Raw genomic sequence first — 27,356 nt, 5'->3', positions numbered from 1 at the left:
ATTTGCTTCCTTTTGTTCTAGAGATTTTAGGTTTGCTGTCAAGCAGCTAATGTATGCTCTCTCTAGTTTCTTTTTGGGTGCACTCAGAGCTATGAGTTTTCCTCTTAGAACTGTTTTCATTGTGTCCCATAAATTTGTTATGTTGTGGCTTCATTTTCATTAAACTCTAAAAAGCCTTTATTTCTTCCTTGACCAAGTTATCATTAAGGAGAGTGTTTTTCAGCTTCCACATGAATGTTGGCTTTGTATTATTTATGTTGTTTTTGACGATCAACCTTAGTCCATGGTGATCTGATAGGATGCATTGGACAATATCAATATTTTTGTATCTGTTGAGGCCTGTTTTGTGACCAATTATATGGTCAGTTTTGGAGAAGGTACTATGAGGTTCTGAGAAGAAGCTATATCCTTATGTTTTAGGATAAAATGTTCTGTAGGTATCTGCTAAATCCATTTGTTTTATAACTTCTGTTAGTTTCACTGTGTCTCTGTTTATTTTCTGTTTCCAGGATCTGTCCATTGATGAGNGTNGGGNGTTGAAGTCTCCCACTATTATTGTTTGAGGTGCAATGTGTGCTTTGAGCTTTACTGTAGTTTCTTTAATGAATGTGGATGCCTTTGCATTTGGAACCTAGATATTCAGAATTGAGAGTTCATCTTGGAAGATTTTACCTTTGATGAGTATGAAGTGCCCCTCCTTTTCTGTTTTGATAATTTTGGGTTGGAAGTTGTTTTGATTCGATATTAGAATGGCTACTCCAGATACTTTCTTCAGATCGTATCCTTGGAAATTTGTTTTCCAGCCTTTCACTCTGAGGTAGTGTCTGTCTTTTTCCCTGAGGTGGGTTTCCTGTAAGCAGCAACATGTTGGGCCCTATTTGTGTAGCCAGTCTGTTAGTCAACATCTTTATATTGGGGAATTGAGTCCATTGATAATAAGAGATATTAAGGGAAAGTAATTGTTGCTTCCTGTTATTTTTGTTAGAGTTGGGATTCTGTTCTTATGACTGCATTCTTTTAGGTTTGTTGAAGGATTACTTTCTTGCTTTTTCTAGTACATAGTTTCAGTCTTTGTATTGGTGTTTTCCTGTTATTATCCTTTCAAGGGCTGGATTCATGGAAAGATTTTGTGTGAATTTGGTTTTGTCTTAGAATACTGTGGTTTCTCCATCTATGGTAATTGAGAGTTTTGCTGGGTTTAGTAGCCTGGGCTGCTATTTGTGTTCCCTTAGTGTCTGTGTAACATCTGTCCAGGATCTTCTGGCTTTCATAGTCTCTGGTGAGGAGTCTAGTATAATTTGAATAGGTCTGCCTTTATATGTTACTTGACCTTTTTCCCTTTTTGCTTTTAATAGTCTGTCTTTATTTAATGTATTTGTTGTTCTGATTATTATGTGTTCAGAGGAATTTCTTTTCTGGTTCAGTCTATTTAGAGTTCTGTAGGCTTCTTGTATGTTCATGGTCACCTCTTTCTTTAGGTTGGGGAAGTTTTCTTCTATAATTCTGTTGAAGATATTTACTGGCCCTTTAATTTGAAACTCCTCTTTCTCATCCATACCTATTAATCCTAGATTTGGTCTTCTCATTGTGTCCTGTATTTCCTGGATATTTTGAGTTAGTATCTTTTTGCATTTTGCATTTTCTTTGATTGTTGTGTCCATGTTCTCTATGGAATCTTCTGCACTTGAGATTCCCTCCTCCATCTCTTGTATTCTGTTGCTGATGCTTGCATCTATGGTTCCTGATTTCTTTCTTAGGATTTCTATCTCCATAGTTATCTCCCTTTATGATTTCTTTATTGTTTCTACTTCATTTTTAGATCCTGTATGGTTTTGTTTATTTACATCACATGTTTGATAGTGTTTTCCTGTAACTCTCTAAGGGACTTTTGTGTTTCCTCTTTAAGGGCTTCTAGCTGTTTACCTGTGTTTTCCTGTATTTCTTTTTTAAAGTTCTCCATCATCATCATGAGAAGTGACTTTAGATCCCTGTCTTGATTTTTTTGTGTGTTGGTGTATCCAGGACTTGCTATGGTGGGAGAGTTTGGTTCTGATAATGCCAAGTAACCTTGGTTTCTGTTGCTTCTGTTCTTATGCTTGCCTCCTGCCATCTGATTATCTCTAGTGCTTGCTGCCCTCAATATATCTGACTAAAACCTATCCTTCCTGTAATCCCAGTTGATTCAGGTCTCCTCAGAGTCCAGCTTTCTCTGTGATCCTTTGATTGTGTGCTCCTGTGAACCTGAGAGTCTGGATGTGTCACAGTTATTGGCAGTCAAGCACCTCTGAGACCCTGAAATACTAGTATGACCCAGTTCCTGTTATCCTGGAATCCTGTTATCCTAAGATCCTTGGCATGTTACAGTGCCTGGAAGTGGTGTCTCCTTTCAAAAGTACTGTGGAGCTGTCTGGTCTGTTCAAAACCCAGGTAAACTAGAACAAATCAAAAGGAACCTGAGCCTCTGGTCAGGAAGGGCTCTGGTGCCCTTGTTCCTGCTGTCACAGGCCCATCACAACTGGATTGGAACTGATGTTGTGTTCCACTCACCAGTGACCCTAAGGTCGGGTGGAGAGTCCTCTGGGAACTGTGGAAGTGTCCGATGATTCTGGGCCCATGTTGACCCTGACCCTGTGCTGGTATTGACTGGAAGGGACTTGTGCCCCTGGTCAGGTCAGTTTTCTGCTTCCCTATTGCTGTCTCAGGTCCCATGTGATTGGATTGGAACTGATATTGTGTTCCACTCACCAGTGATCCTAAGATCGTGTAGAGAGTCCTCTAGGGTCTGTGGGGGTGTCTGCTGACTCTGCTCCCTAGGTGAACCAGTGCTGGAACTGACCAGAAGGTCGTCAATATTTTTCTATGGTATCTTCTGTGCCTGAGATTCTCTCTTCAATCTCTTGTATTCTGTTGGTGATGCTTGTATCTGTAGCTACTGATCTCTTTTCTATGTTGTCCATCTCCAGGATTTCTTCCCCTTGTGTTTTCTTTATTGTTTTTATTTCCATTTTTAGGTCTTGAACTGTTTAGCTCAATTTCTTCACGTGATTGATTGTCTTCCTGTATTTTATTAAGGAATTACTTGTAAGGGGTTCTACCTGTTTACCTGTTTTGTTTTTTGTATTTCTTTAAGGGTCTTCTTTATGTCCTCCTTAAAGGCATCTATCATCTTTATGAGATGAGATTTTATGTCATTTTCTTGCTTTTCAGTCATGTTTGGGTATCCAGGACTTGCTGTGGTGGGAAAACTGGAACCTGGTGGTGCTGGATTTTATTGGGTTCTGTGTCTTATGATCATGTGCTTGCCTCTGGCCATCAGGTTTTCTCTGGTATTAACTGGCCTAGATATCTCTGACTAGAATTGGCCTATTTATAGACAAGCAGTGCTATCTCTGATTAGGTTGGGCCTCTTTTGAGTCTGGTTAGAGCATACCTTCTTGGTAGCAAACAAGCTATAGGTGTGGGTAGGTGTCCAGCCACTGATCTGGCCCAGGCAGGAAGCAGTCTGAAAGAAAGGTGCAGCTTGCTGGTGGGAGTGGAGGTGGGGATGTTATTTCCTGCTTCAATTGTGCCAAGTAGTTGTCCCTGCTGGAATGTGTATTTGGGCAAGATTCTCACTGTGTCTTTGATTACTGCAGACCTCCTGGGAGGCATGCAAGCTCTAGGTGTGGTCTAGTATTGGGCACTGTCTTAGTCAGAATTTCTATTCCTAGAAAAAACATCATGACCAAGAAGCAAGTTGGGGAGGAAAGGGTTTATTCATCTTACATTTCCATTCTGCTGTTGATCTCCAAAGGATGCAGGACTGGAACTCAAGCAGGTCAGAAAGCAGGAGCTGATGCAGAAGCCATGGAGGGATGTTCTTTACTGGCTTGCCTCCCCTGGCTTGCTCTCTTATCAAACCCAAAACTACTAGCCCAGAGATGGCACCACCCACAAGGGGACCTCCCCACTTGATCACTAATTGAGAAAATGCCTAACAGCTGGATCTTGTGGAGGCATTTCCCCAACTGAAGCTCCTTTCTCTGTGATAACTCCAGCCTGTGTCAAGTTGACACAAAACTAGCCAGTACTGGCACTGATCTAAAAACTCTGGTCTTAAGCTCAAAGATTATTTAGTATTTCTGGAAGCATTCATCTTTTACTCATTATAATTAGTCTATTATAGTAAATTTGCTGAGAGGTAAATATATATATATATATATATATATATATATATATATATATATATATCAGACTCTCAGACAACCTTCCCTGAGATCATTACATTTTTTCTTTACTCTTTCTTAATTTAAATTTATATTCTAAATATAACTATGAAACCATTGTGAAGCAATTTAGTTTGAAAATTAGATTATTTCCAGTTTCCAATGACTATTAAAATATTCAAATGAGAGTATCTCTTTGTTCATCTTTGAGAAACTTTTTCTAGAGGGATTTATCATCAATAGTCATAAATTATATTTCTTCTAGGATATCAATCAGTAAGCTTGGAATACAAGATATTTTTTGGTTGTATGACTGAACAACTAATAATTAACTTAATAAAAGAAGGGTTTATTCTGGACTACAGTTTAGTAGGTTCTGCCCATCATGGAGACTCACATTAAGAAAGCATCTCTTGATGTAGTAAGAGTACAAAGCAACTGATTTCCCTGAGTTTTCAGGCAATGAGCAAAGAAAAGTGAGTGCTGATGTTCATGCTTTCTCTTCTTGTCCTTTTGAAGAAGTCTAAGATTCTACTTATAGCATGGTACACTCACGTTTAAGGTGAACCTTCCTTCCTTCCTTTGTAATCCTCTCTGAAAACACCCTCACAGACACACGTAGGGATATTTCTTCGAGGAACCAATTGCCAAAAAAAATAAATAAATAAAGCTATCAATTCATACATCTATCCATGGTCAGATAAAGCACCTATCACAACTTTACCAGTGCTGACTGTAAGTTCATTGAAGTCCGTTCTAATCTAAATTAATTTGCATTTCTACATTATCCTATTTCATCTCCTCTGTATATGTGGAGAGATAGGCATGTGTGAATCTGTGTGTGTGTGTGTGTGTGTGTGTGTGTGTGTGCGCGCGCGCGCGTGCGCGCACATGCATGCATACATGTAAGATATCTTTAAATTTTTCCATATAAGAAAGGATAAACATTTGAAATATAAATTCAAGTTTCCACAATCATAGTATTTCTAAGAATTCATAGCACAGCAGCAGTCCCCATACTTAAAATCTGTCAGCTCTACAAATCAGCTCCTGAATGAAACTTTATTTCTCTGAGATGTTTTATTTAATTAAATACTAACATATCTAGTGATATAACCATTCAACCATTGGTACCCTTCAATCTATTGGATGGAAGCCTAGCTTTGGAACTTATCAATATATAAGGTTAGAGAGAACCATTTGTAAAAGAAGGGAGAGAAAAACCTTTATAATTGCATATAGTATCTCAGCAGTGAGCAATTATGACAGAGGAAATTCTGGAGAAGTACTTGACATTTAAATGTCAATTTAATCAAATTATGCAATCTTTAAAATGTAGCTTAGCATAATGGGTTCCTTAAATGGCTTAAAGCATAGTTCCTTCTAAAATGATCCAGAAATTGAGCATTTTGATGCTGTAAGTCAGTGCTTTTCAGGAAAGTAGTAAGTCTGTCCTCTGAGCCAGTACCTTTAAAGGACCTGCAGGGTTGAATAATTACATTTCTAAAATAAAAACATACATTTTACATTTTGTCCAGAAAAACAAATCAAACACCTATAGTGATAAAAGAGTGATTAAGCCATTAGTAATTGTATATTAATAAGATAATATTCTTTTTTAAAATTATTTTATTAGGTATTTTCTTCATTTACATTTCAAATGCTATTCTGAATGACCCCTATACCCTCCCCACCACCCTACTCCCCAGCCCACTCACTCCCACTACTTGGCCCTGGTATTCCCTTGTATGGGGCATATAAAGTTTGCAAGACCAAGGGTCCTTCCCAACAATGGCTGACTAGGCCATCTTCTGCTATATATGCAGCTAGAGACATGAGGTCTGGGGGTACTGATTAGTTCATATTGTTGTTCCACCTATAGGGTTGAAGACCCCTTCAGTTCATTGGGTAATTTCTCTAGCTCCTCCACTGGGGTCTCTGTGTTCTATCCTATAGATGACTGTGGGCATCCACTTTTATATTTGCCAGGCACTGGCATAGCCTCACAAGAGATAACTATATCAATATCCTTTCAGCAAGTTCTTGCTGACATATACAATAGTGTCTGCATTTGTTGACTGATTATGTGATAGACCCCCGGGTGGGGCAGTCTCTGGGTTGTCCATCCTTTTGTCTTAGCTCCAAACTTTGTCTCTGCAACTTCTTTCATGGTTATTTTATTCCCTATTTTAGGGAGGAATGAAGTATCCACGTGTCGGTCTTCCTTCTTCTTGATTTTCTTGTATTTTGGAGATTGTATCTTGGGTATTCTAGGTTTCTGGGCTAATATCCACTTATCAGTGAATGCATATCAAGTGAGTTCTTTTGTGATTGGGTTACCTCACTCAGGATGATATCCTCCAGATACATCCATTTGCCTAAGAATTTCATAAATTTCTTTTAATAGCTGGGTAATACTCCATTGTTTAAATGTACCACATTTTCTGTATCCATTCTTCTGTTGAGGGACATCTGGGTTCTTTCCAGCTTCTGGCTATTATAAATAGGTCAGCTATGAACATAGTAGAGCATGTGTCCTTATTACCAGTTGCAACATCTTCTGCCTCAAGCTGTACTGCAGAGCAATTGTGATAAAAACTGCATGGTACTGGTACAGTGACAGATAGGCAGATCAATGGAACAAAATTGAAGACCCAGAAATGAACCCACATACCTATGGTTACTTGATCTTTGACAAAGGAGCTAAAACCATGCAGTGGAAAAAAGACAGCATTTTCAACAAATGGTGCTGGCACAACTGGCAGTTAGCATGTAGAAGAATATGAATTTATCCATTCTTATCTCCTTGTACAAAGCTCAAGTCTAAGTGGATCAAAGAACAACACATAAAACCAGAGACACTGAAATATATAGAGGAGAAAGTGGGGAAAAGCCTCGAAGAATTGGGCACAGGGGGAAAATTCCTTAACAGAACAGCAATGGCCTGTGCTGTAAGATCAAGAATCGACAAATGGGACCTCATAAAATTGCAAAACTTCTGTAGGGCAAAAGATACTGTCAATAAGACAAAAAAGGCCACCAACAGATTGGGAAAGATTTTTTTACTAATCCTAAATCTGATAGGGGACTAATTTCCAATATATACAAGGAGCTCAAGAAGCTGAACTCCAAAAATTCAAATAACCCCATTAAAAAATGTGGTACAGAGCTAAACAAATAATTCTCAACTAAGGAGTACCAAAGGGCTGAGAAGCACTTGAAAAAAAAAAATGTTCAAAGTCTTTAATCATCAGGGAATTGCGAATCAAATTAACCCTGAAATTTCACCTCACACAAGTCAGAATGGCTAAGATCAAAAATTCAGGTGACAGCAGATGTTGACAAGATGTGGATAAAGAGGAATACTCCTCCATTGCTGGTGGGATTGCAAGCTTGTACAACCACTCTGGAAATCAGTGTGACAGTTCCTCAGAAAACTGGACATAGTACTATCGGCAGATCCAGCAATACCTCTTCTAGGTATAAAATAATGTTCTAAAGGGGACATAGAGAAATAGGGTGCCAAAGTTCTAGTTAGTAACCTCCAGATGATGAACAAGAATTCAAATTATTGCTTCCTCACCAGTGAGTTCCTCTTAATTTAGTAGACATTAACTTTTGCCTAAGCTCAGACTCTTCTCAGCTCTTTCCATCATCTGACAAAGGAAAATGTTCATAGCACCCAGCACTAAGATCCCCAAAATAAGTAGATTTGCAGCTGAATAAAAAGAAGTGTGTTGCTGATACATCTACCTGCAGCTTAGATGTGTTCTAGGCTTGAAAATTTAAATAATACCAGATTATAACTGTCCTCAAAGTAGAGAACATATTCTAAGATGTATTATAAGATAAGATGTCTTATCTGTGTCTTCCCCTTTTATTATTAGAAATTTAACAATGGATCCCAAAGAAACTGAGTTTCCCATCAGGAATCTCATACACAGTGGTGGGAAGAGATAGAACACTAATCAATCACAGCACAGAACTGCTCTCCAAGAAAAAGAATAACAACCAGATCTGAGCTTGAAGAGACTGGAGTCTAGTGGTGATGGGTAGGACCACATCATGTCAAGGGTTGCTTCCCTATACATAGATATTGATCACAAGGCTTCATGGTGACACCACAAAGATGGCTTTGACCTGTTAATAGATTTCTTTGCTTTCTTCCCCAAGGTAGCCACATTGTATAAATAATTTTCAGTCTTTGATTTTTATTTGTTTAGTTGACTTACTGGAGAAGGGGCAGCCAAACTTGATTTATTAGGGCTGTCACAGTTCAGATTCTGACCCTAATTTCAGCAACAAAACCTCAGAATGCGTAAGGTAAGAACGTCAGACACCAGGCAGCACATACTACAGTCAGTACCACAATACTAAGCACTGTATCTGCTTCTTTTGCATTCACTGCCTTCTTTGATGTATGTAAATGTCTAAAATGTTTATCTCATACTTAAAGTCTGATTTCCATATCATCTTTCATATTAATCTCTGTCCGGAGCTTCAGTCAATGTCTAGGAGTAAATTGAGGTCTTTTATCAAGCAACCACTTTTTTAGAATACAGTGTGTGATAACAAGCAGAAATTCGTACCTCACTATCAAAAAATGATAAAGTCAAAGAATATTTTCCTGAAAAATTAATATATGAAAGAAAGCACTTATATGATCAGTGCACATATATTTATACAGTTTGAACATAGTGAGCAGAAAATTAATGAGATTCATATGCAAAGCTGGTGCTTATTTGCAAGGAAATAAGTAATAACTTATTTCCCCATAAGTTAATGGGCATTACAGAGTATAGAAATTATATTATATATAAAAACCCTTGTATGGTAGAATTGGCAAGTTTTCTATGTCCTTATGAGTCTGTTCTGATTCTTTGTTTTCTGGTTTTCTTCCTTAATAAACTATCCCAACAGCATACAAAGACACTTTTAACATTGAATTGTATGTTGCCACCCTGTGATAAACAATCTTTTTCTTATGAATGGACTCTACATTTGTTCTCAGTATGAATTTCTACTCCCATAAATCCAGTGGTCTCTTAAAAAATATACCAAGAACAACAAAAAAAAATCAAACAAAGAAAGAAACAAAACCCATTTCCAGCTTTAGATAGGTGCACATAATTTCCTTGTCCTGGTTTCATTTATGTTGCTGTGATAAATATACCTTAACAAAAAGTAACTCAGATGGAGAAAGAGTTTCCTTTAGCTCACAATTCCTGGATATAGTCATTTTTTTATGGAGGGATCAAAGTTACAAAGCTGGCATAGCTGATCATAACACCTTCACAACCAAAAGCAGAGAAAACTAGATGCTTACATACTTAGTACCCAGTATTCTTTCTCTACTCTTATGCAGTCCAAGAACCCAAAGTCAATAAATGTTTCCACCCACAATGAGGCTGTGTAGTTCCACATCAGATAACAATCATGACTATCTCTCAGAGATATGCCTAAAACCTCTGTTTGTGACTCTTTTTCCAGGTGATTCCAGAGTTTGTTAAATTGAAAATTTTGTCTAACCATCACATGCCAAGTGGACATACCTTCTTGAATTTTTCTACAAAATTGCAAATACTTCCACAAAATTGACCTTAGTCAACTACCTATAGTTTCTCCCATTTTAGTGAACTGCAAATACATTAATATTCAGCACTTGCCGTAGCCCAAATTTTTAGGCAAATATTTCCACACAGTTTATTTATCATTTAAGCACCTAAACTTCTTTATTCTGCTTTCACAGTATTCCTTGATTCTCCTTGTTTCTCTCTATCCTTGAAGTGCTTGTAATTGTGAACTTAACTATTCACATGTTTTGGACTAGTGCAACACTTCAAAATACCTTGAAATCTACCAAGAATCTTGATCAGCTTCCCATATAGCAACTGGCATTCTAACACAAAGTTGCTCTTGTGAATCATAATAGGGAAGAGTGGGCTCTCCTTTCCTTACAGTGAAGTTCCAGATATGTCTTACACCTTCTTCCAAGACTTGGCTTGGTTCTTTCTTATACTTTTATTGCTCCTGTTTATCAATCTTTATGGGTGGGTACACTTCAAAATTATTAGGCTTCTTTATATCTCCTCACAAGTTTCATTTCTTATCTATAAAAAGAATTTTTGTGATCTATTATCCATCATATTCCTTGTTAAAACCCAGGCAAAGGGCTAGGGTTACCTCAAAGGTTATAAAGATTTGCTGTGAATACATCAGGATCTGTGTTTAGATCTTGAGCACCAATTTAGAATCTGGGAAATACCAGTGTGCCTATAATCCAGCACAAACTGCTAGTAGGAAAATAGAAATAAGATATACTATGGCTTTCTGATGGCTAGATCCAGGATATGTGAGAACAATGTCAAGGAAATGAGGCAGAGAGCAGAAAAGGTTTATACCTGGTGTCCTCCTTTGTCTTTTGCATGTAAACATGCATAGACCACACACAAATAAATAGATGATAAATTACAAGATAGATAGATGGATAATAGATACATAGATAGATAATAGACAGCTCACTTACGTTTGCACCTTATTGCCCACTCTCCTTATTTTATCAATATTAATTTCAAGAAAAAAATGTTTGTTCTGTGGAGATTATACAATCAATTCCCTCACTGGTGTGCCTGCAAGTATCTATTACAGGAATTAACTCAAAAGAGATTCTCAATTTTGCTGAATGATTAATTTTGCCTTCCTAATGAAATAAGGCATTATCCCACACATTCTTCATTTTGTATTTTCTCAAATTAACATATACATTTTACTTATTTTTATGTTCTCAATACGCCATTTTACCTGAAATAAATTTTGCAAATTAATATTTGATGAATTAATGTCAAGCTACCTTAAACACAACACAGTAATCAAAATAATTATTTTAAGATTAAATACTGAATAATTATTTTAAGATTAAATACTGAAACCTGAATGATGCCTGTGCATATTACATTAGAGAAAAAGTAAATTTACAAAACCAAAATTCTGCCTAAAGACGCAATATTAGCCACAGCCTATATCTCTATCTCTATCTATCTATCTATCTATCTATCTATCTATCTATCTATCTATCTATATCTTCATCAGTAAGGTAATAAGAGAAGTGAGGAGGCTGATTTGTCTTAATCAGTAGTAGAAAAAGAAAAAAAAAAAACAAATATAACATATAAAGACTCGTGGCTAAAGATTTGAGTAATTAAAATATCATAACCAAGACAATTTTACAAAATATAACTTATAGTAGGGCAGAGGACAGTACACATAACATATATAATGTAAAATAAGAGTGCTTCTAATACACTTTATATGACCCAGCCCAGCTGTAAGAAATATATTGTATGTATTTAAAACTTGATTTATAAGCAGAATTTCACTGTTAAGTTGCTGCTCTCCTTAGAGAACATGTTTTTACTCCAAGGTAAGGATGTCCTCATTTCCTCACCATGTATAAAGACCATCATCATACTTTATTTCATTGAGACCCAGTTTTTGTAAGAGAAAATACTCAACATAGATATTCTATAAAGTGTTTTTAATTAAATAATCCCATGGTCCAGAAGTAAGGTTTTCTCTTTTCCATTGTCTTACAAGCCTCTATATTTATACATGTATGAAACATTGAATGACAGCAGGTATCTCAAAAAGTGCTAAGAGCAGTGATATAAAATTATCATTTAGACATTATGACTATGGTTGGCCATTTTATCATCAAACCTAATCTACCAGATAGTCAATTCTAAAAATATACTGCCTATAAATAAAATTTGATCTTGATTTACTCTAAAGTGGACATATGTTTTCATTGGTGCCCAACATTTACAAGTTAGACATGCAGAGCCCCCAGACCCTTTGGCATTTAATCCCATTTGATGGTAGATAATAGGCAAATATTCTTGGGTTTGTTACTAACCTTAAACATCTGTTTCTTGACTTGCTTTGTCCACCAACATTACATGCAGAGCCTGTGGCTGCTGAATTGCTTTAGCTTCATTTAAAGGCAGTTAATAGTCAGTAGATTTTTTATGGATAATGAGAAAAGTAGCTAAAGAGTAATATGTAATTATTAATTCTATATGGTCATAAGGAAATAGTTGAATATGTAAGTTGTATTTGAAATATCCATTTGTTCAGAAAACTGCATGACAATTCTATTGAATAAATTCTGGAAAATATTGCTAAGAAAAATAATTAAATTCTTTAAAAAACAGTTAAAATATTCTTTTATAGTGTTGTTTACAATATACATGTCTGTTGGTCTTTTTAACATCTCACATGTTTTCTTTATATAATCAAACAGTGCATAATGAATTTTATTTTAGAAAGAATGTTTAAAATTTTCATATTATTTGCTAAGAAATATATTCAAAAGTATCTTATTTTCAAAATTCCATATTCTAATATTAGGCTTAATTTCTTTGGTTCTGTAAAATCGTGACTATTGCAAGAAATATAAAAGTTGTTAGAAATTTTTCAATTTTAGCAGAAAAGTGAACAGTGTGTATTTCAAGTTTTAATGCTTATTATTATGGCAATTATACTAAATCGCATTCAGGTATAACTTCTAAAGCACAACAATATTTCCATTTTCATCACAAACACATATAGCCACAGTCATAAAAACTTATTAAAAATAGTATGTGAAAAATAATTTAGGTCCTGGCATTATAGAGAATAAAAATGCAATTTATTTTGCCATCTTTAAAATCTATAAAATCCTGGTATTTAGAGAGAAGTATAACTTTATAAATTGGAATTTATTTTCACCATGTAAACTGTGGAAATGTTTCCTGAGAACCTAAATATAGGCTTACAAACACAACCAATAGAAGAATATAATCAGAGTGGTTCATTAGTCTAGTTTTGTATTTTCCATCTTACTGTGCAGCTCAAATGTTTGAAAATTGTTCTCAGAACTTGAAAATGGGCAAAACAATACATTCCAGAATCCAATTAATTCAGCCATCTGATGATCCTTTCAATAATCTGCTTCTGGTTCTATATTATATTGTAGAAAAAAAAAAAAAGAAACACTTTAACACTTGTTTTTAATCCATGAAGGGATTAAGATAGGTGCCTTTTTCAAACCCCTGTCTAGTCACAGTGAGGAAGAAATTCTCTTCTAGAGCTTTATGCAGGATGATTTACCAAGGGACAGTTACAAATGAGGAGTCTTGAGACACTGTGTGCAGAATCCCATTGGCCTCGGTTGAGTACATTCATGCTTGTTAAATTGTCAGCTGAAAGTCAGTTTACTTTGAGATGTGGCTTCTTAGCAGGAAGCTGCTTTTCCATGATCCCTTAAGATTCACTACTGTCTTTGCAGTTTACGTATTCTTAGGGCATCTCTTCCACTTCAGTAAAAGTGCAACCATGGAAATCCCCTTTGCAGGCCAGCAAGAAAGAAGCTCTTAGGCTCTGATTTTCTTTTTAACTGATGGAAAGGAATGAGAATAAACTGACTTTAAATTCAGTTTAATTATCTATATATGAGATTAAGTGAGTTGTATCATTTTACCAAGTATTAGCTTTTAAAAATAAATGGAAGTAACCTATAAGAACGTTAACGAATAAAACATGACTATTTCAAAACATAGTACACAGTAGGAATGCAGTAATCATTATTTTCCCACTTCCCAAGCTAACTATTCTCTCACGGTCATGACACTAAAGATTTGGGTTAAAATAATGGAGAAAGTGATCCTATTGAGAGTATGTAAACTCTGAATCCCAGTTATCTTGCCTAAAAATCCTAACTTAAAACATCATATTCATTCAGTGCATTAATTAAGTCTAATATCTTTATAAATTTCAGATGCTTTTCACACATGACCTCCTTGTGCCACTGCATCAGTTACGAATGTTACATTTATAGATCATCAACTTTGGGTCTGATCTTATATAGGACACTGAGGAAGAGAACAATAATGAGAGCAGGCATAGTTCCATCTAGTGCTGCACACAGACGTTGGACAACAGCCAAGCAATGCTGCATTCAAAACAAGAGATGACAGGTTCCCAGAAGTATTGCATTCATCAGAAAACAGTTTCTACAACACACTCAAATATCTGCCCAAATATTACTCCATTTTTAATTGAAGGCTTCGACCTTCAAAATACATCTTAGTGTCTTTCTTATCTGATGAAGAAGAGCTTTCATACATTATTTATACTTTCTAAAATGTTTTTTGCTAAGACAAAAAAATCTTGCTGTAATTATGGAATTGATTCACACAGTATAAAATATAGTGATAATTAAAAGCTTCCATGAAGAAGTCACTAGAAGGTTAAAACACATTCTAAAACCTTGAGTGATGATTAACAAATCACTAGGTGCCTTAGTTTTCTATATGAAACTTTATTTAGCTGTGACTAGAAACTAATATGAAGCAAGCACAGCTGTTTGATTTAGATACATGATAGAACCGGGTTCGTTCATCTCCTCTAATATTCTTTGATGACAAGGCCTCCTTGTCGGCATTTATATATTATTAGGATAAAAGAATAGAATCTTTATGGCCTCCAAATTACTGCCAAGAAAGCTATCTTTACCCTGCATCTTTATTGCTGCCCATCCTGCATGCCACAAAGAGGCTTCTGCTCTTTCCTTTAAGGGCCTTAGAAGCAAAATGTCTCCATTATAATGGCCTGACTCTGGAAAGAAATGTTCAACCAAGCCTGTACATTTTTACTGAGCTCTCAATTAGTTTAATTTAAAAGTAAAATGTGCTTTCCGGCTGAGATTTCATAAAACTGGAAGGGAAAATAAGCAAGGTCATTCCAGTGCAGGCTTATGATTGCATCGCTGCTCTAATGGCGCTGTCCACAGCACCTTCCGGGAAGACATCTGAGAGACTGGGAGTCTATAATTGTGATATAATTAAAGCGAAATATTTTTCTGCAATTTGCATTTCAGATTGTTGTTGATGATGATTAACTCAGTAACTTTCTGTACTGTAACAAACTCACCACTTAGAATCTAAAAAAAAAAAAAAAAGTACTCACATATTAATAACCCATGACAATGTCTTAAGGGTATAAATTAATGAATTTTGGCCCAGCATGCTTTCCTACCATCTGATTGAGCCTTTTTCAAATATGATCATGAAGAACTTGCATTTGAACATCAAAAAGGGAGGGGAGAATCAGAGGAAGATTGCCAAATTGGTTTATTTTGATTTTGTGAAGCTCTGAAATAGTCAGTTAGCATTTTAATATAACTTAGTTTTATCCACGCTTTTGATAGAAATCTGAAAAGAAAGATATGTAACAAGATTTTTAAGGTTAACTGGTATTACTAGGTAAATACAGAGTGAACAGAAATAACCAGAGCCATCCAGGAGCAGGAGATTACAAAAAGGGTTAGGGGGAACTTCAGTTCCTAGGAGTAATAACATTTAATACTATGCTCCAGTCTGCAGCACACCAGTCAATATACTGAAAACATCATCAAAACTCAACTAATGAAATAATGAATATGAAAGTGACAGTACAAATTTTCTCTGCTTAAATGTATAAATACACATAAATTATATCTTATATATTTATATACATAAAATAAGATGCAACCTGTTCCTGTCTTTCGTCTCATTACTTGTATTTCAATTGTTAACAAATCCATTCACAGTTAAGATTACAAATGGTTTTGGTCAGAAGTGTTCATGAGATTTTTATGCCATAATAGCTAAACTGAGCTTTAATTACATACTAATGATGAATTGATGCACAGTCAAAGGGGGATCAGAAATATGCATAGAGGTCTCTAGAGACTATCAGAGAGTCTGTAGAAATGTAAATCAATAGAGAAAAGCAACTCATGAGACAAAGGAAGTGCTTTTGTTGCTCTGAGCCAGTCAACCCACATTGTACTACTCATCTTCTTCTAGATTTACATCACCAGAAATGTTTATTTTAATCATCCAACAAATAGTGAGTGTTTGGATTGCCAAGCTTAGACAAGGGAACAAAACAGAGAACAATCAAATTACCTCTTCTTGGGAAATATGTATTATCCTGGAGATGATTTTTAAAACAAGCAAATAGGTAATTTCAAAGTATAGGGAGAATTATGAAGACAATAAAAACAATTTTGTGTGGTTGGATAGATCTGTAGATATCTATGAAATATATATATATATATATATATATATATATATATATATATATATATATATATAGTTAGTTAGTTAGTTAGTTAGTTAGTTAGTTGTATAATTATACAGTTATATTCTTAGTTATATAATTATACAGTTGCATAGTTGAATAGTTATATAGCTTGATATAGTTAGATAGTTGACAATATACACTGTTATTGCAATGTGCATGCAATACAATTATAAAAAAGAAAGGCCATGAATTTGAAACAATGTGGAGAGGGGTATATGAGAAGGTTTGGAGGAAGGAAAAGCATAAATGTTAAAATTAAATCATAATGCCATAAAAGAAAAATAAATGAAAATTGAATATAAGTCAGATGAAAAATAAAAATAATAGAGAATAGTTTTGCCTTGAGAAATAAAGGGCACTCCAATTGAGATGAGAAACAATAAATTACAGAAAGAGAAGACTATATCCCCCATGTCTTACCAATACAACTGCAAATTCAGGGAAAAGTATAAGCACTTTAAGTAGGCATGGAAATGCAATCTTACTTATACTCTTTGTTCTACAGACAGTAACTGAGGAGGAAGAATAGGAAGCTTGCTCTATTCAACTGGACTAGAAGAAGGCAACATTTTTATAGAGAGAATGGAAAAAGATATATTTTATATATTTGAATTCAAACCTGAGAAGGTTGGTGCATGATCTTCATGATGAAAGAGAAAACAAATCTAAGAACTGAGAATGTTTTGGCAGCTTTTTAATGGAATGGAGTAAAGGAGAGAATTGGCCTAGGAGGTGAAGAATTCTATGTGCCCACCCACTGACCTGGGGATTTGGTCCCATATAGATAACCAAAAAGTAAACTACTGATATTTAAATATGACTTTCAGAGGGAAGAAAAGAACAAATTGCTGTTTATTAACTTTCAGAACCTTGAGTAGGGTTAAAAGAAAAAAATGAAGTTATTTAAAGAATAAGAGTATATGATGGCATGCTGTTTTTGTGTTAAAAACTGAATAGATAAGGACATAAAAGCAATGAAAACTGAAGGCCAGTGCTGTGGAATTAGAAGGGACCAGGACAGTGTATGGGGGATTCAAAGGAAGAGAGTAATATTAAACTCAGGTATACCAACCTCTCACATGTATTCTGTTTGCTCAAGTTCCTAATGCTGTGCCTGGCAGAAAGTCTTAGTTTCTACATGACTACTGTTTCCTGCTTTCAAAGCTTATCAGCTCTCCATATTCATTTATGATTCTTTCATTTTATTGGTTCTTTTTATTCTGTACATGAAAGGTTTACATGAGGCTTGTATATTTGCAAACTGAATAGATATGGGTGTGTGCATGTATATGTTTGTATACCAGATGCCCATATCATATCTCCATTTTCAAACCAAGATGTAATTCACCCTTTCATGGGCAAATGTTTGAGTAATACTTCTAGAACCTATTGAACAGCTTTAAATGTGATGTCAGTGGAAATGTAATATAGGCACTGATCTCCCACATAATATTACTATTTCAAGCCAGTCACCTGGATTACCCAGCATATGCTTGTGGTCTTTTCAAAAACGTAGACATATTAGTGGTTGCTTTAGGCTACAAGCAAGGGCTTGGGGGAGGGTGACTGGTTAATTATCCTTTTATGGTGATAAATAAGAGAATAAAATTCAAGTAATGGAATCAGTAAAACAAACAAACAAACAAAAACAAAAACAAAAATGTAACAGCAACAATAACTTTGTAAAGTTGCAAAAACAACTCATGGACCTCTAAAGGGATACCCTCAGATGTGAATCTGCAGAAAGTTTATTTATAGCATTTAAACTGATGACCTTCTACTCTCTGAAATTCCCTCCTTTAATGTCTTCCAAGTTTCATGTTCTGCTTTCATTTTTAAATGATTTCTTCCCCAAATCCTAGTGTCAATAATGAGTATCTTTGAACATTCTTTGTGAATCTCATACTATCCTTCATAATCATTTCCTCCCAACACTGAACATTAAATCTGCTCTTTCTCATTTGTTACTCTTCCTTGCTTCACATTCTTATGTGCAGTCACCTGCTTGAAACTTGACACTTTAATCTCCACATATCCACAAGAGAACCCATGGTTTTCTTTATAAAACTATACTTCTCCTATAATGTTAAGAAAAAAAAAAGCTATCTATCACCCAAGGTCGTGTAACTGCTGTCCATTTGTTCACTCAAAATAATCATGGTGTGACCATTTCTCTTGTTGTCCACCTTATTCATTCACCCTACGAACAATCCACTGAATTCTATCTAACTCCCAGAAAAACAATCTCTACACTCTATGCCAATTACATTGTCTCTAGTTTGCCATTGTATTAATTTTCTTTGTCTGAGATACTATCCCACTTGTTGGGTTTTTTGTCTTTAGACATATCAAGCCCATGTGTGGCTAACACTTCCCTTCTATGTTTCCTTTTTTTTTTTTTTTTTTTTGTCTATTTCTGTAGTCATCATCATGTCTTGGGGCATGAGATCACATATCTGTCTTGTCCCCTAGTCTGTGAGTCACTTCTTAGTGCAAATACTATACTGACTGGATTTTATTCAAAAAGTTTCACAGTGATGGAAATAATCCAGGCAGTAAATAAGCATTTGATCTATTTGAAAAATGTGTCTGGAGTCAAAGCCACTTACAATACGTTCAATACAATTCATTCTCTGGCAATACATTCATTCCACCACAGGAAGAAAAACTGATAAATATTCTTCTCATAACTTTATGAATGTTTCCTACAATTAAGTTATCATCATCTATATGTTGAGAAATGAAAATATTGGTTATTCATGTTCAAAGACTCCCAAAAGCTTTGTCTTCTAAACCTCCCTCTCATTGTTGCCTAGACCCTAGGAGAGACATGCCATGTGTTGCACTGTTAATTCTGAACCAGCTTGCCGGGAATTCCTCAAGATTTTATTGATTCCTTCATTTTGCGACTCTTTCTAGCTGTAGGTTCCAATCACGCTTATGTTGCTATAGATACAGAATTTTTTAAAAGAATAAGTAATTAAGCCTTTTAATGTTAGAAAACCATTTTGTAATATTTTTGGTACAAGGACCTTATGAACTAGACAGGAAGAAGGGAAAATATAATTTAAAATGCTAGCTATTTTTTATAAACCAACTCCTTTTTTAAAAAAGTAGTAACTAAGGCTTTTTTCCTACAATTTGTTAATACTAATAGCATTAATAGTTATAATAATAATTATCAATGTAGACATATACACAGTGACCCTTAGTAACATACAAATATCTTTATAGTAGAAATTGTAAATTTATCCTCTAGCTTTAAATTTATGTTAAAATTTGAATCTGTTCTTATTAGCACACAGAATTATTGATGTTCTTGTACAATTTTATGAACATGTATATTATTATACTTGGCCATATCCTCCTCCCCCATAAACTTTTTTTAATTTCTTCTCTCTTCTATACATATTTAAAATTAGACTCTAAACATTGTTAAATTTTAGCTTTTTTCTACTTATCCCAATTCATTCTGGTGACAACAAGAGCTACAAAAATTATTCATTGCATCAGAATTTCAAAGGTGATAACAAATAGTGAGTTCACAAAACCATCAAAGTAAAAGAATAGATTAAACTTTTGAATTTCTATACACATTTTTATGGCTGCCAATTTAAAGAGTAAATGAAAAAATGAGCACAAGGCATCTACTGTGTTGCCAACAAGGACTTCATACCAGGGAAGGGACAGGACATTTACAGCACCCCATAATGCTATCATCAATTTTTTATTATTTTATTTACTTTTTCTATTTTTTTCTTTTTTTAATTATTTTTCATTTTTATAATTAATTAATGCATTCTTTTACATCTCAAATGATATCCTTCTTTCCAGTTACCCCACCTCAAACCCCCCATCCCACATCTGCCTTCTTCCCCTCACTTTTGCCTCTATGAGGGTGCTCCCCCATCCACCAACCACTCCCACCCCACGTCTCCAGCATGCCCTACACTGGGTTCTCAAACCACAGAACCAAAGGCCTCCCCTTCCATTGATGTCAGACAAGACTCCTCTGCTACTGCTATCTAGAGCCATGGATCCCTCCCTGTATACTTCTTGGTTGGTGAACTAGTCCCTGGGAGCACTGGGTTGACATTGTTCTTCCTATGGGGTTGCTCCTCCAATCCTTCAACCAGGTTCCCCACTGGGATCCCTGACCTCAGTCTGATGGTTGGCTTTAAGCATCCACATCTGAGTTGGACAAATATTGGCAGAACCTTCCAAGAACATCCATACCAGGTTCCTGTCAGCAAGTGTCTCTTGGCAAAAGCAACAGTGTCTGGGGTTTGGTGTCTGAAGACAGGATTGATCCCCAGGTGGGTGGTCCCCCGATAGCCCTTCCTTCAGTCTCTGTTCCATTTTTGTCCCTGTCTTAACTTTGTGACAGAACTTTAGCCAAAATGTGCAGGAAGGGATGATAGAACCTGTAGAGACCATCTCCGGTAGACAGGCAGGGCCCCCAATCAAGAGATAGGGCTGCCCACCCATCTCAAAGTATTTTATTTATTCACATTTCAAATGTTATTCCCCTTCCCAGATTCCCCTCCACAAACCCCTATTCCATCCCCCCTCCCACCTGCTTTTATGATGATGTTCCCCCACACACCCACCCTTAACTCACTAGCCTAGCATTCCCCTACACTGAGGCATTGAGCCTCCACAAGACCAAGGGCCTCCCTTCCCATTGATGCCATACAAGGCAATCCTCTGCTACAGATGCCACTGAAGCCATGAGTCCCTTCCTGTATACTCTTTGATTGGTAGTTTAGTCCCTGGGAGAGCTTGGGGGAGGGGGGACGTCTATTTGGTTAATATTGTTATTCTTCCTATGGTGTTGCAAACCCCTTCAGCTCCTTTAGTCCTTCCCCTAACTCCTCCATTGGGGGTCCCCATTCTCAGTCAATATGCATCTGTATTGGTTAAAAGAGCCTAAACAATGCAATCAATTTTAAATCTTTTTAAGAACTCTTCTTTCTGACATAGAGACATTTAGTAGAGGTAAATGCCATTAATATGAGGTGATCTGTCTTACCCATAGCATTGAAGAAGATGTCAGGGGTTCATCCTATACAAAGGCCTAGATTCTAGTCTAGAATCAGCTAGACAAGATCAAATCAAGCTCATGTGCAGATTCCCTCATTCTCATGTTCTTAGGATTATAAACGTACTATAGTCTCTGTTATTAGCTTACTTGCTTCTCTTTAGGCATCCTTAGTCTCTTCCCCATAAATGATTTATTTAACATATTCTGTTTCTTGTGGGATAAATATAACCCTTTATAAAGATAAATACATGTAGGGCATTATAATACCACATCTCTAATATTAATACACAGTACTTTTTCCTTTATTGTACCTTACTGTTGAAGAGAAACTTAACTGTTTCTAAATATTTATGAGATATGTTTGGCACATGTAACATCTAATCATAATAGTATTAAGAAAGTCAGCAAGTACTAAAGTTACCTTGATTTAAATATAATACTGATGAAATAATAAACTGTCTAGGAGAATGCTGAAATATGACATATAAAGTTATATTCTTTTTGATAATATAGTGGTTTATTCATTCACTTCCTGTTTCAGAAAATGCATTACTCAGAATGTAAAATCAGGCAAGAAACACATAACTGTGAAATGCCTATACATATAAGATAAAATAAATCTATTGCTTAATTAGAGAAAAATGTTGATAGCATGGTAACTGACCCTTAAAATTAACTTATGCTAGGAACAGAGAACAAGTGACTGGTAAAAAAGAAAGAGAAACATGTATTGCAGCTCCATAGAGGAGGCTTAATGAATACATACATGATACACTGGATAAGGGGCTGACATGAACATAAAAATAAAAGAGGATTTCTAAAGGTTGCAGTGCCAATGACAAGAGAATGCAGAGCAAAAAGCCTTTATTCTTGGCTTCCAGTTAACAGCTTTTTGCTTGTTTTAGGGTCTACATGGGAAAAACAAGAAATAGTTTGCACTGAAAATTTTAGTATATTATTCAACTTTTGTATGAGTGTTCTGTTAAATTTATACCCTGTTTATTTTTCTAAAAGTCCCTGAGCAAAGATTGATAAATTCACCACATATATACTTCACAAAGCACAAGAGTTTACTGAAAGGACCCTGATATAGCTGTGTCTTGTGAGTCCATGGCAGTGCCTGCTAAATACAGAAGTGGATGCTCACAGTCATCTATAGGATGGAACACAGGACCCCCAATGGAGGAGCTAGAGAAAGTACCCAAGGAGCTGAAGGGGTCTGCAACCTTATAGGTGGAACAACAATATGAACTAATTAATACCCCCAGAGCTCGTGACTCTAGCTGCATATGTAGCAGAAGATGGCCTAGCATGTAAGTTCAGTAGCAAAATGGAAGCTGAAGCTGAAGACTTGAATTCTAAAGCTAATGACTAATAAGATGACTTGTATCATAAATTATGTAAATTAGGACATAATATAAATATTTTTTTTTCACTGGAGTAAAATGTAAGTTATTTGAACCATGGGCTGGGAATGAAGTTCAGCGGTAGAGTAAATGCTTAACCTGGATTAAAATCTGGCCAGAACACAAAAGCGAAATTAAACAAACAAAAAACGTGAATTGAGTTACTCCTTTAATTAAGGAAAGGCTGAAAGTCAGCCTCAAATCTGTATAAAAACCAGAACACATTGGAAATGAAATATGCCCTGGCTGAACCATTCACATAAATGAAGCCAAAGTGTTGGAGGAATATCTATGAAGTTAACACATGATCTGTAACATGCGTTACTAGATCACTGAAGTTATGGAAATTGAATTGCAAGGAAATTCAAAATGTCAGCTATATAAGTTGCAAGAGAATTACAACTAGTCACTCTGTCAGAGGATGCCTTTGAGAACTGCCAGTGTGTTCCAGGAATTCACTGTAGTTCCTGACAGAGTACAGAGATATAGATACATGATATTCCTTACTAGATTTCTTTACAATCTGCTATCGTAGCTATTAAAATGCTATGTACTGTATAACATCTGAACATGGTGTGTATTGACTTAAGATCAACTGATGTATTTCATTTTCTAGAATTCTTATTTTGTAATGATATTACAAAATATTTAAACTATAGTCATGCATAGAACCTGATGTCTTAAAATATGTTGGGTTTTGTTTCATGTATCCTCATACAATAGTAGGCTTATGTACTGTGTTGAATTTTTGCATTTTAGATTTTATTGTTTATACCAATGAGACAAAATAATATGTCCTAAATAGTCAGGCTAAGCAGTGACAATGTTAGGATTTGAGCTTACTTTCAAGGTCTTGAATTTTCCCCTTATATCTCCACGTCAATTCTATCTTGTACTTTTCAACTAAATATAGTCTTTGATCATTTTTTAAACCTATTGTTTTAAAAAATATTGCATTGTGCTATATGAAGTTCATTAACATCATCTATTTTCTGCTAATTTTACACTCCATTTATACCTGATTTCCAATTTTAGGAGCTAAAACATAAATAAAAGAAACATCTCTAGATCTTAGTAAGGTTTATTTAATTATATTAAATGTTCTGAAATCTCAAAAATTGTGCAACACAAATTTGTTAGTGAAGCTGGAGAGATGGCTCAGTGATTAAGAGCACTGTCTGCTCTTCCAGAGGTCAATTCCCAGCAACCACATGGTGACTCACAACTATCTGTAATGAGATCTGATGCCCTTTTCTGGTGTCTTTAAAGATAGCTACAGTGTACTCACATACATAAAATAAATAAAACTTACAAAAATTGTTAATAAACATTTCTAGAAATTTTAACATTTTAATAAAAATTTCTTTACTTCCTGAGGCTAGAATGATAACTCAGTTCAGAGTATCTGCTGCTCTTGCAGAGGACACAAGTTCATCTCACAGCACCCACATAGCATCAAAAGCTGTAGTTAGGGGATCTGAATACCTCTTCTGGCCCTTGTGAGAATCAAACACACACATAGTACATGCACAAATGCAGGAAAATATTCATATACACAAGATAAAAATAAATATTTCTAATTCTTCATTTCTTAGTGAACTAAAAGTGTATGAATATCTGTAGGTTATTCATTATTCTTGAATTTCTTAATGAATTTAGCAATTAAAAATATTTACTAAGAACCCCAAAATGCAATATTCTAGTGCTAAAAACTACTCTGCCTTGCTATGCTATATAAACCAAATAGAAGAAAGACTATTAGCAATATAAGAATTTCCAATGCAGTTTTGATTTACTGTCTAAAGACACAAACACAGAGCAGCTGCCAATAGGCAAACACACACACACACACACACACACACACACACACACACANACACACACACACACACACACACACACACACACACACACATACACACACACACACACACACACACACAGAGGAGCAGATTGATGTCATCCACTGACTGTAGTTCTGTGCCTTTTAAAGTATAGATACAAAACAGTCACCTAAATATGTTCCATAAGCTAGCCATGCTGTAGTAAGCAAAAACACCTTTTAAGAGAACATAGTCTCTCACTTGATGGCAGTGCCTTCTTATCCTTGCAAGAACGTGATGGTGACGAGGATGTCCTTTTTCTCCGGGCAGGCCTTTTCAGGGTTTGGGGCAATTGTTTTAAGTTAATAGTTACACTGTTCTCTTGCTTCACTCAGCTATTTATATGCCCTAAAACTTGTTTTACTCTCAAACACAAATTCTATCTTCAAACATGATTCAAGCAGATTTCAAGGTTGTGATGAAACATGAAATTCCTACAGAGGAAAGTTGGAAAGAAAAAGTTAGTAGTTTGTTTATCAATTGCAGTCCAAAATTAGATGAGGCAAACAAATAGCACAGGAAGCAGGCAACTGTCTTGGATTCCTACTAAAAATGTCAAAGTATATTATTACTGTTTTCAGGCAAGAACAATACAGAGGAAAATTTATATCTGTCAGTCTTAAAAACCTGTAGCATTGGATTTGAGGTGTTTTAGAGGGCTGTATATTACTTTCTTTAGTCCATTTTCTCTTTAACTGGAATTGGCTTCTTAATGCAGGGTTTTAATTGAAGCTTGGCTGTCAGCACAAACTCAAGAACTTAGAGTTCACTGTCTAATAAATGCACACATTTTCTGTTTTTTATAATATATTACTAAAATTTAATCTTTCTTTTTAACTTTCATAGACTGTAGACTTAAGGTATGCTGTTTAAGAATGGGATAAGAGTTGGTGATTGGCTTCTCTGTCTCTTTTTCCTGCAGTCTGTTCCCAGTATTCTAGAGGTGTGTTTGCCATTTTTGGACTCTATGACAAGAGGTCAGTGCATACCTTGACCTCCTTCTGCAGTGCTCTGCACATCTCTCTCATCACACCAAGCTTCCCCACTGAAGGGGAGAGCCAATTCGTGCTTCAGCTAAGACCTTCATTGAGAGGTGCACTCCTGAGCCTCCTGGATCACTATGAATGGAATTGTTTTGTCTTCCTGTATGATACAGACAGGGGTAAGTCTTAATTTTCTTCATTAAGAGATCTCTAACTTTCAGTCTGCCGTGCCTTTGTATCATTCATGTGTCTTTGCACAAACATTTTGATCCTTAATGCTGCTTAAACTAGAGAATAATTTGGGCATATTATAAATGTTTTCATTTCAATTCCCAGAAGTAATTTCTAATTTAAAATGCTTCTAGCCCGGCATGGTGATTTTCTCCTTTGATCCCAGCACTTTTAAGGGAAAGGTAGAGGCAGAGAGATCTCCATGAGTTCTAGGCTACTCTGGTCTAAGTAACAAGTTCCAGGCTAGCTGGAGCTATACAGTTGAGTTCCAGCATCAAAACAAAGTAACACAAAATAAAACCAGTACCTTCTTATTTCTAAGCAAATTGGCTCTGCAAGTTTGTTAAAATTGGAGCATTGAGAAAAACAAGCACTAAGTTCCTTTTTATCTACCAGTGGTAGCTATCCAAGAGCACTCTTTGATTTCTGGTCTATCAAATTAAGTGCAAACATATCAAGTAAATGACTCTATCATTAACTCTCCAGCAGATATCAGTGGGGTGTTGATATATCTGTGTATCTAAAAGATATTTAAGATTTTAAAGTTGAAGGCTCAATAACTGTGAGATAGCAGCCTGCCTCGGATAGCACCCACCAGCTCTAAGTTATCTCTCTGTGCTTCTGACCAACCATTTTGAATGCATATGTATCATGCTGAACATCAGAGTTCTGGTGACTGCCTCACTCAGCTTGATTAATTAGCAAGACCAAATCACAGAATCCAAGAGCACTTTATGTCTTACATATTGTAACACTATATAATTGTTCCAGGGAGAGAGATGTTTGGCAAAGCATAAAAGGAAAAATGTTTGAGTTGTTTTGGCATGCCTTCATTGGTCTATTTATTATATTTCTGGTTAGTATATTTGTAGAAAGGTTTTCTGCTTACCATATAACATATTTTCAGAAATCCAGCAAATGCTTGTGGATGGTATTTTATATATGTGTGCTGTCTCAAAAATAAAAGTCTGTGCAAGAGGTGCTGATGGGATGGACAGAAGCATGTTTGTGGGCGATGGTTGTATCTATGTTTACTTTAGGGACTTTTACTGCATATGTTTTTACTTTTAAAAATGCATAAAAACCATTAGATGCACATTTAAAAATAATATAAAAGGATGACATAGCAGTTAACATTAAGGAAATCAATGTATTAGTATCAACACATATCAAAGTGAAAGTATTGAAAACAGTATCTTTGAAAGGGTATAGGAAAGTGTTCTGAAAGGTAAAACTTTCAGGATGCACACTATGTATCATAGGTGCCATCCTATTCTTAATCTTCTCAGCCTTTAGTGACTAATTGTTACACTCCGATATCAGATGATACTTTACAACCCCATTTCAGATAGGACTAGATAGTCAAAGTTAGCCATTCCCTGTAAAGCAACCCTGGTCCAACCCAGCGAGGAATTGTTAATGTCTGTCATACATAAAGG

General features: G+C 35.6%; 1 protein-coding gene across 10 annotated transcripts in view; it reads left to right on the top strand.

The window, feature by feature from the left end:
• Positions 1-27,356, top strand: part of Gria4 (glutamate ionotropic receptor AMPA type subunit 4) — a 379,870-nt gene that overhangs the window by 106,684 nt on the left and 245,830 nt on the right. For all 10 annotated transcript variants that reach the window (XM_021205901.2, XM_029543717.1, XM_029543716.1 and 7 more), the window contains exon 4: positions 25,626-25,865. In XM_021205901.2, the coding sequence (XP_021061560.1) occupies positions 25,626-25,865 (240 nt within the window). The remainder of the gene's footprint in view (positions 1-25,625; positions 25,866-27,356) is intronic.

The sequence above is a fragment of the Mus pahari genome, chromosome 10, assembly GCF_900095145.1.
Source record: "Mus pahari chromosome 10, PAHARI_EIJ_v1.1, whole genome shotgun sequence".
Classification (NCBI taxonomy): Eukaryota; Metazoa; Chordata; class Mammalia; order Rodentia; family Muridae; genus Mus; species Mus pahari.
The sequence above is the reverse complement of the archived record's forward strand: the minus strand, read 5'-3'. Positions and strand labels throughout refer to the sequence as shown.